Raw genomic sequence first — 18,332 nt, 5'->3', positions numbered from 1 at the left:
TTCTGCATGATTCCTGATAATTGTGTTATAGTAGAATGATAAATCTAGAAAAAAAATAATAAAAAATGTTCCGACACAGGAAGTGACGAAGATGCTAGATCTACAGATAAACAAATGTGCCCGATATTTCACCGGATATATAAATGTGAAGCATCCGGTTGGCGTTTCCACTCACTACCAAATATGGTAACGAGAGGAAGCCCAGTGACCGGCAGTGGGAGAAGATGGAACGAGATTGATTTTTGCCGACATTCTGCAAATTTTCTCATCGATTTTATTTGCTAATTTTATACGTTTAAAACTTATTTTATGGCTCAATGTAAAGCCCTTTAAAATAGTAAAGCCCTTTAAAATTTGATCTCGATACAGTTTTCTGTTTTCAAAAGTACAATATGTATCAAACAGAGTGGACTGCATTTTGTAGACTTTACCCTTTTCCAAAGTTTCAAAAAATTGCGTTGTTTAGAAGGAGTGCAAATGGCGAATTGAGTTATTGCACACGCGCACTTCAGAGTAGGCGTTACCTAATGGAAATATGCTAATAAATGCTAGAACGCGCCAATAGGATCTCACTAGCTCGTGCTTGGCTCTGCCCACCTCCTTGTTTGCTCTGCCCACTGTGATTAATTTGCTCCCATTGTAAACAGGCTCTGTATCTTGGGTTAGTTATAAAAAGTCTTTGGTTGCAATGTGAAAGGTTGTTACTTTTGTTGACATTTTAGCAAGCTACGTATTTATCCAACGTTTCAAACACACATGCCAGTTTTGAAGATATGTAGCATCCTTTCACATAGTTATAAAATGCGTAGAGTAGACTTGGAAGTGCATTGCAAGCAAATAACCATATTTAATAAAGAAAACAATAATACACCGAGTGTAAACATGTTCGTAATTATTGTATTTGGTAAAGAGCATTTTATAAGTTTAAAAGTTATTTTATGGCTCAATGTAAAGCCCTTTAAAATAGTGTCGAAAGTGAAGGGGTGCCGGGATGGGGAAAACGCGAGTAGGACATTTCGGCGCGCGAAATCTACAGCAGGAAGAGAGGAACGGCGAGTTTTTGGTTTTTGAATCAATCAAACTAAATTCCATAATCTACAAACATCTACATTAATATGGCAGATCCGAAGGTGAGGGTATGATTTTTTAACATGTGTATGTATCGTGCATTTAATGAAATGTACATTTTATTTCAATTGTAATGTTTTGGTTGGCATTCTCAAAGTTTTATATTGCTAGGGTTGTACCCAGAAAGATAAAAATGCCGGTTAGGGATGTTGATTTTTTTTTTAACAACCTTGTTAAACATCAATATTGGGGATAAAAGGTGTAAAGCGGCCTAATAACAAAATTTTCCAGATAATGGTCAATCAGTTATGCCTTTTGTTGTATGTGTCAAAAGTGTGCAAGTCAATACTTTTGCCGCCCTTCTTTATACCTGGTCCAAAGCTAGCTAAGGTTAACTAGCTAGCCATATAGATAGCGAACAAGTATATAATCGTGGCGCCACTACTTTCAAAATTATTATTTAAACCTAATATGTATTTGTCTGCGATATCACTTGGACACTATTTGGCGTTGGTAAGAGTTGTCTATTACCCCTACTGTACAGTAATTGCTACTGTTAGCCAGCCAGTCGGCAACATAAGCCAGTTCCTCAGACAATGCAATAGCTACAGTAGCTAGATAGCATATTGCTTTATTCATTGTGTTCTGAGTTTACACTGATTTAACAGAGCTAGGTAAATGCAATTACCCACTGTCATTTACACAATAGCCAAACCTTTTTCATGTCTAGCTAGCTAACCTACTACTGTGCTAGCTGGTCAAGTGCTTTCTCAGTGGCCTAGCTAACGTTAGCAAGTTAGCTGGCTGGCTAACCCCAGGCCGAAAGAAACTAGCGTCAACTTTATCAGTACTTGTGTATACATTTAGCTAAGTAAGGTTAGCTAGCTATGATGACAACACTGACATGCTATCTAAGTTATGACAGTTGTATAATAAAAGCGGATAACTTAATTAACGCAACAAAAGACAACGATTGATAGAAGCAGATGGACAATCACAAACATAACTTTTCTGTTAATAACGTTACCTGGACAACTAACTTTAGTTAACTAACGTTACTGTTTGTACATGAGAGGTAGCCAAATTTGCAGTCAGCTACCAAAACACTAGCAAGAATGTCAGCAAGCCATCTACTGTTAGCAAGCTGCAGTACTGCCGTAGGTTTATTTATTAGCTGCCTGAACCAAATGTATATAATGGGCCCGTGTTGCTCCATGTTTGAGTACTACTGTAGTGTCTAGCTACAGTAGCTAGCAACATCCCATAGTCTTATATGGATCCATGTTGTTAGCTAAGTTGAAGCTAGCCCTTACATTACTCTCGAAAGCATGGAGCCACACGCGCCCCTTTTCATACATTTGGTTCAGGCAGCTATTAAATAAATCCTATGGCAGAAGCTAAGCTTTCTAGGTGGAATGCTGATATTATTGTCAGGTTAGTTTTTTAGTAGCTGACAGCAAATTTGGCTAGCTCACATGTTACTAACTAGCTAGAGTTTTGTTGTCCAGGACAAAGTTTTTGTTTCCATCTGCTTCACCTTTCTTCCTCTTGTAAGGAGTGTTTGTCTGAGTATTATCTCTGATTATGTAATGTTAGGCCATATTACAAGTTTTGTAGTAAGTGTGAGATCATATGGATTCGCAAGGCCTTTTATAAAGTCATCCAGCAGCAGAGGTGCTTGGCTCAGCACCAGTGACACTAAGTTTAGTTGCCACAGCAAATTGCACACAAAAGATGACCTCCAAAGCCTGATCTCTCAAATCCCTCTATTCACATCCCTCTGCAGTTAGTTGGTGAAGCCTACTGTTTTTACAGTCTGAAACACTGACCTGTAAAGTACATTTCACTAACTTGAAGTGAGATGACGATCCAAGTGGAATCACTGAAGCTCACTGAAACTTTTGAGAAGGATTTTTATTCTCAATTGATCCATTTGAATGCCAAATGCTGTCCTTAACATGTTTTAAAATAATTTTTTTTATAGGAAACACCAGAAGAGCAGGAGACTTCAACAGACAATGCAGAAGAATCAAACCACGATCCCCATTATGAGCCCATCGTGTCTCTTCCAGAGCAGGATGTGAAGACACTGGAAGAGGACGAGGAGGAACTGTTCAAAATGTAAGCTGATGCTGAAAGATTTCGCTTTGAATAGCCTAACTCATTGAGCTATACACAATTTGTAATTCATTTATGGCTGAATCCTAACATCAAATTGGTAAATTCGTTTAAAAAAAATCCTTAGTCATGCACTGTCAAGTGGAGACTAAGTGAAATGTTAACCTAAGTAGAAGTTAGGATTTGTCTCAAGTGTAGTGCAACTATCCAGCCCTCTGTCACCCAAGTATTGTTACTGATTCCCTCCAAAGCCTCAGCATTTTACCCATATTGTCTCTCCCCTCAGGCGGGCGAAGCTCTACCGCTTTGCCTCTGAGAACGACCCACCAGAGTGGAAGGAGCGCGGCACAGGCGACGTCAAGCTCCTGAAACACAAAGAGAAGGGCACCATCCGCCTGTTGATGAGGCGAGACCGGACCTTAAAGATCTGTGCCAATCACAACAGTGAGTCACAGAACGCTTCCTGTCTAAGGCAGTAGCATTTATCACTGCAGTGCTGTCTTGTGTCGAACATAAACCTGTCCATTAACCCATGCATTGATGTTGCCTGTCCACTGAATTGTTATTTTGAGTATGAGATGATGGTGACGTATAAGCAAAACAAGTCATTGTATAGATATGTGATTATATGGGTCAGTGGCCTAAATCCTTTTAATCTTTCTGCTCTTTCAGTTTTCCCTGTGATGGAGCTGAAGCCCAACGCCGGCAGCGACAGGGCATGGGTATGGAACACACTTGCCGACTTCGCTGATGAGCATCCCAAACCTGAACTCCTGGCAATTCGTTTCCTCAATGCAGAAAGTGAGTGTGACAACACGTCTATTTCCGTCACTGCATTAGCTTTTTACAATTCAGTCGACTTCCCATGCAAAAAGTGTGATCTGTCAATGTGTGGATGGGGTTTAAAATAACTCTTCTGTCCTTTTCAGATGCTCAGAAATTTAAGGTGAAGTTCGATGAATGCAAGGAGGAAGTCCGAAAATCTCAAGACGGATCAGGTTCGTGTACAATTATTTTTTTATCACATTATTTTTCATAACCAGTATGCAGACAATACTCTGTTCTCTGCCGCTCACTCCAGCCTAGAACTTTTTATGTCTGCTAAATTAACATGGAGAATTCCACAACTCGCTGGCCTACTATTAGGCTAGCGTTGGTATGTTCTGCCACACTTATAATTGTTCTCGCTGCAGTGTTAATTACAAAGAACCACCATTGTTCATAAGGTCACATGTTAATCACTACCCAGTTTAGATTAATCTTATGTATCAGTGGAACAAAAAGATGTGTGAAACACTCAAGATGGAATACTCTGTCATTCAAATAGTGGACATCCCCAATGCCCCAAAACAAGCTCTTAGATGAAGACTGTTACCATCAACACTGTTGATGTAGTTTGGAGCCTCATCTTGGCCAACCTGTTTGCTCAGTCAATGGGCCACCATGACACATCAGTTAATATCATCTTTATGTTCTCTGCAGGAGAAAACGCTGACAGTGCAAACAAAGTGGCAGAGAAACTGGAGGAACTATCTGTAAAAGACAAGACCAAGACAGAGGAAAAGGAGAAAGCGGCAGCAGAAGAGAAGAAATGAAACCAAGAACTTGCTTTACTGATCTTCAACTTGTCATTTTCTATAATAGACTCTAAAGAAACTGAATTTGGACACTTGCATATTGATTGATTTATTATTATTTTTTTATGATTTGTTTGCCTCGACCTTGGTGCCGCAAAAAAATTATCCATTCATTAAAATGTGCCCCTCCCCACCCGCCCTCTGCTTTTTCCGACATGGAAAACCAAGTTGTCTGTTCTGCTCATCTGTCACTCATACTCATTTCAGACAGAAGATGTGGTGTATTACCTATTTAAAAAAAAAAAAAAAAAAAAAAAAAAAAGTTTTGTAAATTAGCCCCTTTCGAACAACCCCTTTATTTACCGCTTTCAAATTGAGAGGGGGGGGGGGTTTGCATGACAAATTAGGGCGGTATTAAACAATGGATGTGTTTAATGAAAATACCTGCAAAAAAACAGCACCACGGGGTGGATTTGATTATGCTTGGCTGGGGGGCACTGGTCTATGGCACGTAACGTGAATGGGCAAAAGCGGTGAGGGAGGAGCGCACTTCTCAAATATAACAGTAATCTGTGCTGTTTAGTCATGTTGTCAACAAGGCAGCATAGTGCATTGTCCAGAAACATATTTTTCCATAAAAAAATTGAAATTAGATTTCATTGGGAAGGAAGATAAGTAATCACTTTTGCATGTGAACACAGAATCCTACTCATTATACCACGTGCTTAATTACATCTCTTGATTTGAGCCGGCTTGCACTTGGTGCAAAACACGCCTACTCCCTCATTCACACAGACCCGATACCTGTATTCTGGTTACAGCAGGGTTTCCAAAATTCTGTCCTCAGGACCCCAAGGGGTGCACGCTTTTGCACTAGGGGTGCACGCTTTTGCACTAGTGCTACACAGCTGATTCAAATCAACTAATCATCAAGCTTTGAATCGGCTGTTTAGTGTTAGGGCAAAAAACAAAATGTACACCCTTTGGGTCTTGAGGACAGAGTTTGGGAAACGCTGGGTTACAGGGAATGAAAATGCAGTAATCATGACTAGGTCTTTAGGTGGCTTTTAATTTGCCATGTTTTTATACCCTACCCCTTAAAAATATACCAAAAAGCAGGTGAAAATAAGCAGTCGTACATTTGTGGGATCTTTGTATATGAAAGTGTCAATTTACCATACTGTGAAATGAGGCTTGTGATATTGGTAATTCCCACATTGGGTAAGTCTTGTTATTCTGAAGCAAAGTTAGTTCATATGGAACAGGACTGCTTGTTAATGCCACAAGTATGGAAAATGGGCAGAAAGGACGTGTGAGGAGCAGTAATGTCTTTGGCACGAATCTCAATATGGAGGCTTCCTCTGTATCCTCTCCTTTGTCTTTACTGATCTTATACAGGCAAGGTGGTGGCTGCTTACCAGGCAGGAATTTTCCTTCACCTGTCCACTTAGTTCAGGGATTGGCAACTCCAGCCCTTGGGAGCCTAATTGGTGTCACACTTTTGCCCAGCTAACACACCTGACTCAATCAACTAATCATGATCTTCTGTTTAGAATGCAATTCATTTAATCAGCTGTGTTCGTTACGGATGGGGGGGGAAAGTGTGACAACTCCGGCCCCTGAGGACTGGAGTTGCCCATCCCAGGTGAAGGAGAGGAAATTAGTGGAGGAAGACACTTTGGACCATTGAGACACAGCCGTAGCTTGGTAAAATCAGGTGTACTCTGGGAACTGTAGTCTGCTGCTCGCTCAGAGGTCCTACTGCAGATTCTCATTTGCATAATTCAGCAAATCAGAAAGGTGTTTTTGATTTAGTTTCATTTTGTTGTTGACTGATCACACTGAATCAAGATGAAAGACAATGGGTTATCAGAATTAAGCGTATGCTACAGTATGATCTGGCTCAGGTCTCCTTCCCGGTGGCTCAAGTTTGTTTTTAGGCCATAATACATTCCCTCAAAGTGAAACTAAAGCATGTAGATAAGGCATAGTGGAAGAGTGTATTGATGCGCTATTAGGTGTGCTCACCGTCCTAACCTGTCCCCACTAACTGTGTTGACCCTGCATCGAAGTACCAGTGCATCTGTAAATACATGTACATGGATGGAATGTTGCTTTTCATTTGCACTCAAATGGTTTAAGATATTTCCTCCACCTTCCAATAAAAGCTCTCAAAGACCACTTTGTCTCTCTTTGCTATTTTATGTGGAGTGAGGAATAGGGAGGGCTGTGACGGTCATGGATTTTTGGATGATGGTTATTGGTCAGCCAAATGACTTGTCACTGAATTTTTGTTGTTGAATTTTTTGAAAAATCTGGACATTTTCTCCTATCCTTGACTCATGACTGCATGTGCTGTTGCTGCAGGGAGGGTGCATTGCCTAGACAACCAAAGACTTGTTTGCTACAACACCTTGCTTGTTTCAGCAAAGGCCAACAAAGTTGTCACATTGTAGAGTCAATTACAGCAGAAACGGACTGAACCGCACAAATGGCCGTCTTCAGTAAACTGTTCGTTCCACACAATTTTTTAAACAGCTATGACAGTTGTTTTATTTTCATGACGGTCTTCATCCATAACCGTCGGGTACGTGGTTATACGGTAATTGTGCCAGCCCTAGAGAGGAATTCCTACGCGTATCAGTCAGTTTGGCATGGACAGTCAATGCTGCCTGCCTTGCAAGATGTTCTGGATTAAAATGTTTATACACACATCCAGTAAATTATACTAACGCTTTCATCTTGGCCATGTACTGTTATAATCTCCACCTGGCACAGCCAGAAGAGGACTGGACACCCCTCAGAGCCTGGTTCCTCTAGGTTTCTTCCTAGGTTCCTGCCTTTCTAGGGAGTTTTTCCTAGCCACCGTGTTTCTACACCTGCATTGCTTGCTGTTTGGGGTTTTAGGCTGGGTTTCTGTACAGCACTTTGTGACATCGGCTGATGTAAAAAGCGCTTTATAAATACATTTGATAAATTACTTTTTTTGCGGTAATTGATGCTTATTCACCAACCTTTTAAGTGATGTAACTGTGATGTGGTGACACGTGAAATGCATTCTAATACAGTCCACCAGATACAACTGAAATCTCATTGAACAAACAGAAACATTTCGATCTGTGTCACTGAAATATTCAACATCAATCTAGTGAATGCATAGGCTTGACAAACATTTCTTTATTCTAATTCTGTCATCAAGTGGCATATTTCCTTTCAACAAAAATAATTAAGCATGTACATTAACAGTATTTCCAATACACTGTCTACATTTATTTTTCTATTCATATAACAAATGTTACAAAATACTACATCTGCTTATGATAAGCAAGACATACAGTAACAGGTATTCTGCAATAGTTCATATTGTTCAGGTGAGGTGACTTGGGACTCGAATCAAACGTCAGTGTTACGGATTAAATTAAGCCCTTGGTGAAATATCCATCAGACTGCAAAGCACAGCAAAAATAAAAAACAAGTGGCAGTAATCTAAAGGAAGAATAACAACAATCACTTTTGTCATATGTGTATCTGTGCTTGAAGGGGAAGATTCAAGTATGTATCAACAATGTTGGGCCAGTCACCTGCAAGGAACACAGGTGAATTTGAGTTAAATATGAGACAAGTGACCCAGTACTGTACATTCAGCTGAAAATAGTATGGCATATTAACCTAACTAGCTCCCTTTTCCATGTGTAATATAATACAATTAGGGTCGGCTATGGGGTTGGACCAGTTGCCAATTTGTGTTTTCATATTTGAAGCTTATGGTCTGCAATTGAACTGATAATATGATAAGATGGAGAAATGGAATGGTATGTGCCACAAATAACAGGCTAAAAAAACAATACATGGCAAGGGGTATTCACCTCTCTACTATTTCCAATGTGAGGGTCACATCTTTCTGTGTACTCTGATAAATGTATATGTTCCCAATATATACATCTATTATACGATATCTACAATTATGGTACTTTCAGTTAAAGTGAGTATCACAATGAATAGGTACAATACGTATAAAAAAAAAATGTGTCTACTATCCATAAGTGGGACCATTCAGCTATAAGCATGATTAGAATTATTGGTGGCATTTCATAGGTGGTTGTCCCACAGTGCAACCTGGTTACCTGTCATATGAGATTTCTTTGTGCAGTAAACATCATTGTCCTCTTGAAAGGCCACAATGGTCATTTAATGGATGTGGTGTGTAGTTGCAAACAAATAGGGTCCTTTACATCCATGTAAATTCTGTCTTCAACACTAAGAACATGCAAATGACCAGGTGACATTTCTCACCTCAAATGTTCAGAGCCTTTTACAAACAAGAAAAGATACAAAACAGAGGGAAACTTTCAAGCTACATTTAATCAGTGTTTTTTTTAAGAAAAGGAAAAATGTACCTATCAAACTATATCTTCTTTTCATTAGTGAACAACAAAAAAACAACAGTCCCATAGTTTTATCTATGACTTTCTTCATGTCTTGTAATTCATTTGGTTTGCTGTGCCAGACAGCTGCTGAAAGTGGATGGATTTCAGGACTACCCAGAGCTTTAACAGAATCAGGGTTAGTAGCCAACTTTGGCCCTTTTTAACCCAACTTTTTAAAATGACATTCGCTTTGTAGAACTTTACATTGCTTCATCACAGTTTAATCAATAACATTTTTTACACTGTAGCATACAACAAACTAGCATACCCCCTTCCCTATATCGGCTATGGTACTTATTCATTAATTCACTTAGGTTATAAATTATCAACAAAATCCACTCAAAATACAAACATCCATTCCAAGCTTGAGTATCTGTATAAAAAGCAAGATGTATCAAACATTTTCGAAAGGTTGGAAATTAAAAAAACAAATCAATAAAAAAAACTACTAAATAACAATGGGTGACAGGTTTTCATGTAGTAACACAACTGAAGACCTTTTCCACTCTTGATATGAATCATAACAAAACAATTATACATGGCTTTAACATAACTTATTATGGGTAGACCTATTTTACTAAAAATACTAAGTCACAAAAGTAATAAATTGCCTATCAGATGTTTTGGCGGTGCATGGCTGACTGGCTAGCTGGTGGGAGTTGTCCTGAATATGGGGAGAACCGTTTTGTTGGGGTATTCAGGATAGATCACAGATAACAGCCACCTCTGTGACACTCAGTAGTAGAGGCTTTTGTGTGTCTTCTTAGCACTGGTCTGTGTCGGGGGTCACTCTAACATGACATTGAAAAAAGATAAGATGTTGGACTATGTTACTGATTACTGTAGCTTATGGTATACTTAAGCAATAAGGCACGAGGGGATGTGGTATATGGCCAATATACCATGGCTAAGTGCTGTCCATGCTCACAACGCAAAGCGGAGTGCCTGGATACAGCCCTTAGCCATGGTTTATTGGCCATATACCACAAACCCGAGGTGTCTTTTTGCTATTATAAACTGGCTATCAACGTAATTAGAACAGTAAAAATAAATGTTTTGTCATACCTGTGGTATTGGGTGTGATATACCATGACTTTCAGCCAATCAGCATTCAGGGCTCGAACCACCCAGTTTATAAAGATAAATAAATACTGGAGCTCAGCTAGAGTTGAGATGAATATGCTCCTGTACTGTAAGCCTTTAAGCACCACCTCAAAACTCAGAGGATAAATGTGGTTGGAGAAATTCAAGACCTGTGTCTCTGAGTGCCACACAGCACTGTTGTATTGCCATTTAACAGTTTGATATCCATTCAGCCTTGTGACGGTATTAGAACTATATTAAAGATTGCATTGATCTAACACTGACTGGTGCGATGTGATATTTTCTCTGTGCTGCTCAGTAATGGCCAACATGTTGTTGACGGACAAGACAGACACAGTCAGCACCTTGAAAGCACCTTGAATTCATAAGAGGTATGTGTATGCTTGAATCCAATGGATTGGTGCTGTATGCTTGAATCAAATGGATTGACGCTGTATGCTTGAATCCAATGGAGTGATGCTGTATGCTTGAATCCAATGGAGTGATGCTGTAGGCTTGAATCTAATTGATTGGTGCTGTATGCTTTAATCCAATGGAGGGATGCTGTATGCTTGAATCAAATGGATTGACGCTGTATGCTTGAATCCAAAGGAGTGATGCTGTATGCTTGAATCTAATTGATTGGTGCTGTATGCTTGAATCCAATGGAGGGATGCTGTATGCTTTAATCCAATGGATTGGTGCTGTAAGCTCGAATCTAATGGAGTGATGCTGTATGCTTGAATCAAATGGATTGGCGCTGTATGCTTGAATCCAATGGATTGGTGCTGTATTGATGACTTATTGGGTTAAAGGTGGCTCGCCATACCATTGCTATTTCAGAGAATGTGACTGAACAAAGACATGCGGCATCATCTGTATGTGTAAGGTTGTCTGTGTATTAACCTCTCGCGGCCTGGGTGGGTGGTTAGTGAGTGTGATCATACAGAACAGCACCTAGACCGCAACTGAGATGCTGTAAACGACAAATTTAAGATCTCATTCAGACTGTCCACTGATGACCAACGCAACAAGCAACAAAATTCAACAAAACACTCAGTAAGAACATCAGCCCTCTTTAGGTTGAAGTTGCTCTTTTCCCATCAAACACACACATATCACGGCGCACTCCTCCAGTACAGACACAGAGACCAAGGGCTAGGCATGGAAAGAGCAGAGGTCCGCCAATAATTCCCAAGTAGGAAATGCTATGCGCCCCTGATTGGTCAATATCGAATAAAAAAATGTCAAAGGAAGAAGAGAACCCTCTCTGTGTAGCACAGTTGTTGTTGTCATTGGATGTGGATGCCATGAGAATGATGCCTCTCCCTCAAGGTTTGGCGCCCCGGGCCCCAGCCCTTTCACACAGATATCTCATAGGTTGTGCCACCCACCCCAGTCACCTTTTTGACGTTACTGTGGCGGCTAGGGCTGAGAGTGGTGCCCTGGGCACTGGAGCTGTTGGGCGCTAGATGGCAGTCTGTTTGCCCATTCACTTTACTTTGCATCATGGCCTCTCTGAATGGGGAGGGGGAAAAAACAAGAGGACATAGTTATTTGAAGTGAGAACTAACTTAGCTTTAGATATACATGCACATGCAGTATAAACACAGATCACATGGAAAGATAATTCAGTTGTCATACCAGAAAATATGAGTATTGTTCTCACATGCATGTTCTGGTGGTGTTAGTAGTTGGTCTTGTGTGGCTGGTCCCAGGAGCATGCAGTATGTAAATGACCATGACACTAGTTAGAGGACTAATGAAACACATGCCAGTGTACCTGATGGTGCTAGCATAAATTACCATGAGTGGTGTATTCATTACCCCAAAATCAGAATGACATTTTATGAAATAAAGGGTAAAACCACAGTGTGTTGTTCGTGATAATCTAGGTTTGTAGGGAGTTTCTGTAGGTGCTAAAAACATGCAGAGAGATGTAGATGTTGATATTCCCAGATGGAAGAGAGTGACAGGAGGGAGATAAGCATGCAAACAGAAGGAAATTATAGTGGGGTAATGCAACTTTATTCATCATGACAGACAACTTAGAAAAATACAAACGTTTTTTTATTCCTATGAAAGCAAAACATTAAAATCCAGTGACAAACACCATGCACAGTACTTAACTGGATAAAAGGGTATAATATCAAAGGAAACTGTATGTATACAGATGCTACATGTTAACACCTAGCCTAAGCTCTCTCAGGCTCACTACTCATCCTGTGTGGGGGACTAGAGCCCATCCACCGCTGCTTTCTAACCAGTCAGCCAGCAGGGCTTCAGGGCTTCCTGTGGGGAGTGAGTTCTGTTCCCTCCCCAGCGCCTCAGCTCATTTCATGCACTCCAGGAGACGTTAGGGGTATGTTAGGATTCGTACCTTGGGCCACCCAGGCGGGGTGAGTCTGTTCTCTCCAGGGCGTGGATGAAGGAGAGTTTCTTGTGGGTGTAGGAGGGGGATTGGGGCATGGCAGGGGAGTGGTGGGGCTGGTGGGGTGGGGAGCGGCAGGGGGGTTCAGGGACCCTGCCTCCCTGCATGCTGCTGTCAGTGTGCAGGGAGCTGGAGGAAGTCCTGGGGGCACGTGCCAGAGAGGAGCCACCAGAGGAGCGCAGCACGGGGGTCCGAGGCCCGTAGCTCACCACCCCCATCAGGTTGTCCCTAGAGCCTCCGTAGGCTGGAGGCGTGGGACCTCTGGAGCTGGGGTCCCGGGGACTATCCGGGTAGCAGGCGCTGGGAGGCAGGCCGTACCCTCCAGAGCTGTCGAACATGCCTGAGTCCTGAGCCTGGGCATAGGATTGAGCTTGGGAGCACCCCCCATGGTGCAGCAGCTGCAGCTTCTCCCTCTCCTCCATCTCCTTACGCTCCTGGATGGAGGCCATGATGGTTTTGGAGAGGTTGTCGTAGCGCACCGGGGACAGGTCCCGGTCCTGGGGGGACTGCCTGCCCCTGCTCATCCCCATCCCCCTGGAGCCCAACACCGGGGACAGGTCCCGGTCCTGGGGGGACTGCCTGCCCCTGCTCATTCCCATCCCCCTGAAGCCCAACACCGGGCTGAAGCTGGGGGGGACCTGCTGCCTCTGGATCTGAGGTTCAGGCCCCTGCACGTGGCACATTTTGGTTGGCAGGTAGGGTGAGTGCGAGCCCATAGAGGGCATGCCGGGGTGAGCCATGCACTCGGCTGCGGTGGCTGGGGAAATGCTGGGGTTGAGCAGGCTGTCGTAGGAGAGGCTGCTGTTGCGGTTGGACAGTGGGGAGAAGACGCTCTTGTAGGGGGTGGAGGTGACTGTGTCAGGCTGCAGGACAGGCAGCTGGCCCTTGTCCCTGCGCTGGTGGGCCTGCTTCAGGCTGAGGGAGCTGGAGTTGATGGGGTAGGAGTCCAGTTGCAGTGGGGAGGACTGGAAGGAGCGGTGGAGAGGGGCGTTGCGGTAGTCAGGCAGGTCCAGGTTGGGCTCTGAGCGGTAGTCGACATGGCAACGGCCCTCCTCCAAGATGGCTGACGCCTTACGGTGGTCATCCGGCATTACAATCTGACAAGACAAAACAGAAGTAGTGAGAAATATGGACTATTATTTTGACTAGCCATACTATAATGACATTTTTGTTTTGTTTTGTATTTTATCCCCTTTTTCTCCCCAATTTCAATTTTGTCTCATCGCTGCTACTCCCCAACGGGCTCAGGAGGCGAAGGTCGAGTCATGCGTCTTCTGAAACATGACCCGCCAAACCGCGCTTCTTAACACCCACTCGCTTAACCCGGAAGCCAGATATACCAATGTGTCAGAGGAAACGGCGTTCAACTGACGACCGAGGTCAGCCTGCAGGCACCCGGCCCGCCGCAAGGAGTCGCTAGAGTGTGATGAGCCAAGTAAATCGCCCCTGCCAAACCTTCCCCTAACCCGGACGTTGCTGGGCCAATTGTGCGCCACCCTATCCCGATCATGTCCGGTTGTGATACAGCCCGGGATCGAACCCGGGTCTGTAGTGACGCCTCTAGCACTGCAGTGCCTTAGACCGGTGCGCCACTCGGGAGTAATGTAATGAGAACATTTTTATAAAAAATTGAAACGGCTGTTCATTTATATGCAGTCACACTCGCAACTGTGCAGGAATACAGTAAATTATTGGGTAAGCCTGTTTGCAATTACTATTAGAATTCAGTAATTTAGTCTGACCTTCTCTCCTGCAGCATGGTAATGGACTTTAGGGATGGTGCCGAATGAGGGCCGGTACTTGTACATGGCCGGGGTGGAGGGATGGGTCTTGCCGGACAGGGAACTATCTGGAAGTGGAAGACAGAGAACAATGTTACTGTGAGAGACAGACTATTCTGGTGTAAGGATGTAAGCATCCATTTTATGGTGTGTTAGAATTGATAGTGCTGTCATCATCAGAGCCTTTCATGGCTCATTATGTTGTGAAAGTCGTCTTCACCTCAAGCTAAAAAAGAAAAGCAAGCTGAGAAAATAAGTCATTCAAAAGCTAACATATAAAGACAATCATAAGAAATCCTCCTTGCATTGAAATCTTTGCTTTGACGTTTTCAGCACAACAGACACTGGACATGTCCTAGCAATGTTGTTAGGTAAATATTGTGGTGCTGCATTGATTTTGTCATTGCAAATAATGCAGTAACATAAAACACCACCAAGTGGCAGTAGAGCTACTGTGATGGAAAAAACTGTCAGGAAGGAGCTCCAGACATAATGCACCATGACACAATAGATCAGGAATGGAGGTGGGGGCCACAAAAAATCTGAACTCATCCTGAGGGACCACAGTGGCTTGCGGGTCTGCGTATCCTCATCGAGTCCATAACAAATCTGGAGCAGATTGACTGAACCAGGCCCACTTATGACAAATAACACTAAATTTCTCCTCGCTGATGAAGAGCGATAGAGGACTGCCCTACTGGAGTTCATTCATCAAGCCTAACTAGCTATAAGTCACTAACTAGCACTGAGATGGAGCGCTTTTAGGAGGCCAGAGAGAGCAGTTCGGTGCAATACACCAGAGAGAGAAAGAAACAAAAATAGACAGAAAGAGAAACACAGGGAGAGAGATACACACTAGTGATGTGCGGGTTGACTCATAACCCGCAGTTCACATGGGTTTAGGGTCATGAAATATTGTGTGGATGAAGAGCGGGTGGGTGGCGGGCAGGTTGAATATAGAGAAAACAACGCATAAAAAAATCCATACATGTATAATTCTTGTGCAATTCATATCTATAGGCTACACTGAGGTTTCTCTTTCATAATTTTTTATCTGCCATTATAAACTGGGTGGTTTGAGCCCTGAAAGCTGATTGGCTGACAGACATGGTATATCAGACCGCATACCACGGGTATGACAAAACATTTATTTTTACTGCTCTAATTACGTTGGTACCAGTTTATAATAGCAATAAGGCACCTCGGGTGTTTGTGATATATGGCCAATATATCATAGCTAAGGGCTGCATCCAGGCACTCCGCTTTGCGTCGTGCATAAGAACTGCCCTTACCCGTGGTATATTGGCCATATACCACACCTCCTCTGGCCTTATTGCTTAATTAGATGCTTCTTACGGAGCCACTCCTTAGTTGCCCTGGCTGTGTGTTTCGGGTCGTTGTCATGCTGGAAGACCCAGCCACGACCCATCTTCAATGCTCTTACTGAGGGAAGGTTGTTGGCCAAGATCTCGCGATACATGGCCCCATCCATCCTCCCCTCAATACGGTGCAGTCGTCCTGTCCCCTTTGCAGAAAAGCATCCCCAAACAATGATGTTTCCACCTCCATGCTTCACAGTTGGGATGGTGTTCTTCGGTGTTATACTCATCCTTCTTCTTCCTCCAAACACGGCGAGTGGAGTTTAGACCAAAAAGCTCTATTTTTGTCTCATCAGACCACATGACCTTCTCCCATTCCTCCTCTGGATCATCCAGATGGTCATTGGCAAACTTCAGACGGGCCTGGACATGCGCTGGCTTGAGCAGGGGGACCTTGCGTGCGCTGCAGGATTTTAATCCATGACGGCGTAGTGTGGTATAATTTACATAAGTATTCACACCCCTGAGTCAATACTTTGTAGAAGCACCTTTGGCAGCAATTACAGCTTTGTGTCATCTGTATCAGCTTTGCACATCTGTATTTGCTGATTTTCTCCCATTCTTCCTCAGACTTTCTTAAGCTCTGTTAAGTTAGATGAGGACCAGTGGGGAACAGCAATCTTCGTCTTTCTACAGATTTTCAATGGGATTCAAATCTAGGCTTTGGCTGCGTCACTCAAGGACTTTCACGTTGTTCTGAAACCATTCCAGCGTTGCTTCGGCTGTATGCTTGAGGATCATTGTCCTGTTGGATTGTAAATCTTCGTCCCAGTCTAACATCGTTTGCACTCTGAAACAAGTTCTCATCAAGGATTTGCCTATATTTGGCTTTTTTCATTGTTCCCTCTATCCTTACCAGTCTTCCAGTCCCTGCTGCTCAAAAGCATCCCCATAGCATGATGCTGCCACCACCATGCTTCACAGTAGGGATGGTGTTGACGAGTGATGAGCTGTGCCTGGTTTTTCTCCAGACATAGCGCTTTGCATTTCAGCCTAAAGAGTTCAATTTCTGTCTCATCAGACCGCAGAATCTTTTGCCTTATGCTCTCAGAGTCTTTCATGTGCCATTTTGCAAACTCCAGGCGTGCTGCCATGTGCCTTTTTCTCAGGAGTGGCTTCCATCTGGCCACTCTCTCATAAAGCCCAGATTGGTGAAGTGCGTTAGAGACGTCAGGCAGGTTCTCCCATCTCAGCCAATGAACTCTGTACTTCTGTCAGAGTGGTCATTGGGTTCTTGGTCACCTCCCTGACCAAGGGCCTTCTTGCCTGGTTGCTCAGTTTGGTTGGATGGTCAGCTCTAGGCAGAAGTGACCATATTTTTTCCCCAATGATGGAGACCCACTCCCCCAGATATATGCCCCATCACAATTCTATCTTGGAGATCTAAGGACAGTTCTTTGGGCTTCATGCTATAGTTTCTGCTCTGACATGCACTGTCAACTGTGGGACCTTATATAGACAGGTGTGTTTCTTTCTAAATCATGTCCAAACAATTGAATTGGCCACAGGTGGACTCCAATCAAGTTGTAGTGACATATCAAGTATGATCAAAGCAAATTGGATGCACCTGAGCTCAATTTGGAGCGTCATTGCAAAGGGGTATGAATAGTTATGTCAATTAGATATTTCTGTATTTAATTTTCAATAAATGTGTTAAAATTTCTGTCATTATTGTGTGTAGATGGGTGATAATTTTTAATATTTTTTTATCCAGGCTATAACAACAAAATATGGAATAAGTTAAGGGGTATGAATACTTTCTGAAGGCACTGTAACCTCTCACATAGCCTAATATAATATTAACTCCTGCAGAATTAAGCATATTTTGCAGTAAAATGATACCCAAATGTACATTTTGACTCAGGAACAGGAGTGGAGAAATATGATTGATTTCTTCCAGCATCTTGAGAGAATGAATGCGCAGTTAGGGATCGTATGTAAATGTGTTATCTTTATCAGCGTCATAAAAACAGTATATATATACTTTTTTATCCCCTTTTTCTCCCCTCATCGCTGTAACCCCCCAACGCGCTCGGGAGAGGCAAAGGTCGAGTCCTGCGTCCTCTGAAACACGACCCACCAAACCGCAGTTAACACCCGCCCACTTAACCCGGAAGCCAACCGCACCAATGTGTGAGAAGAAACACTGTTCAACTGACGACCGAGGTCAGCCTGCAGGTGCCTGGCCCGCCACAAGGAGTTGCTAGAGCGCGATGAGCCAAGTAAAGCTCCCCCGGACAAAGTTTCCCCTAACCCAGACGACGCTGGGCCAATTGTGCACCGCCCTATGGGACTCTCGGTCACAGCCGGTTGTGACACAGCCCGGGATCGAACCCGGGTCTGTAGTGATGCCTCTGCGCCACTCGGGAGGATCCAAACTGATAGTATTTCAACCACATAAAATATGCATCCAAGCCAAACTGAAATCTTATTAGAAACATGTTGGGTCGTTTTCACTGCTTTTCATT

At 43.0% G+C, this 18,332-nt stretch overlaps 2 protein-coding genes across 2 annotated transcripts in view; one reads left to right on the top strand and one right to left on the bottom strand.

The window, feature by feature from the left end:
- Window positions 1-993: 993 nt before the first annotated feature.
- On the top strand, window positions 994-6,944 carry LOC129826524 (ran-specific GTPase-activating protein-like). Its single transcript, XM_055887352.1, has 6 exons — window positions 994-1,130; window positions 3,053-3,189; window positions 3,473-3,630; window positions 3,859-3,987; window positions 4,116-4,184; window positions 4,669-6,944. Exons 1-6 carry the CDS (start codon window positions 1,116-1,118, stop codon window positions 4,779-4,781), a joined length of 621 nt encoding a protein of 206 aa, XP_055743327.1. The 5' UTR covers window positions 994-1,115; the 3' UTR covers window positions 4,782-6,944.
- Window positions 6,945-7,925: 981 nt separating this feature from the next.
- Window positions 7,926-18,332, bottom strand: part of LOC129826521 (palmitoyltransferase ZDHHC8B-like) — a 127,608-nt gene continuing 117,201 nt past the window's right edge. The window contains exons 9-11 of the mRNA XM_055887346.1: window positions 14,447-14,553; window positions 12,654-13,801; window positions 7,926-11,791 (exon numbers count right to left, since the gene is read on the bottom strand). Of these exons, the coding sequence (XP_055743321.1) occupies window positions 11,635-11,791; window positions 12,654-13,801; window positions 14,447-14,553 (1,412 nt within the window). The 3' untranslated portion in view covers window positions 7,926-11,634. The remainder of the gene's footprint in view (window positions 11,792-12,653; window positions 13,802-14,446; window positions 14,554-18,332) is intronic.

The sequence above is a fragment of the Salvelinus fontinalis genome, chromosome 28, assembly GCF_029448725.1.
Source record: "Salvelinus fontinalis isolate EN_2023a chromosome 28, ASM2944872v1, whole genome shotgun sequence".
Classification (NCBI taxonomy): Eukaryota; Metazoa; Chordata; class Actinopteri; order Salmoniformes; family Salmonidae; genus Salvelinus; species Salvelinus fontinalis.
This window is presented reverse-complemented; position numbering and strand designations above follow the sequence as displayed.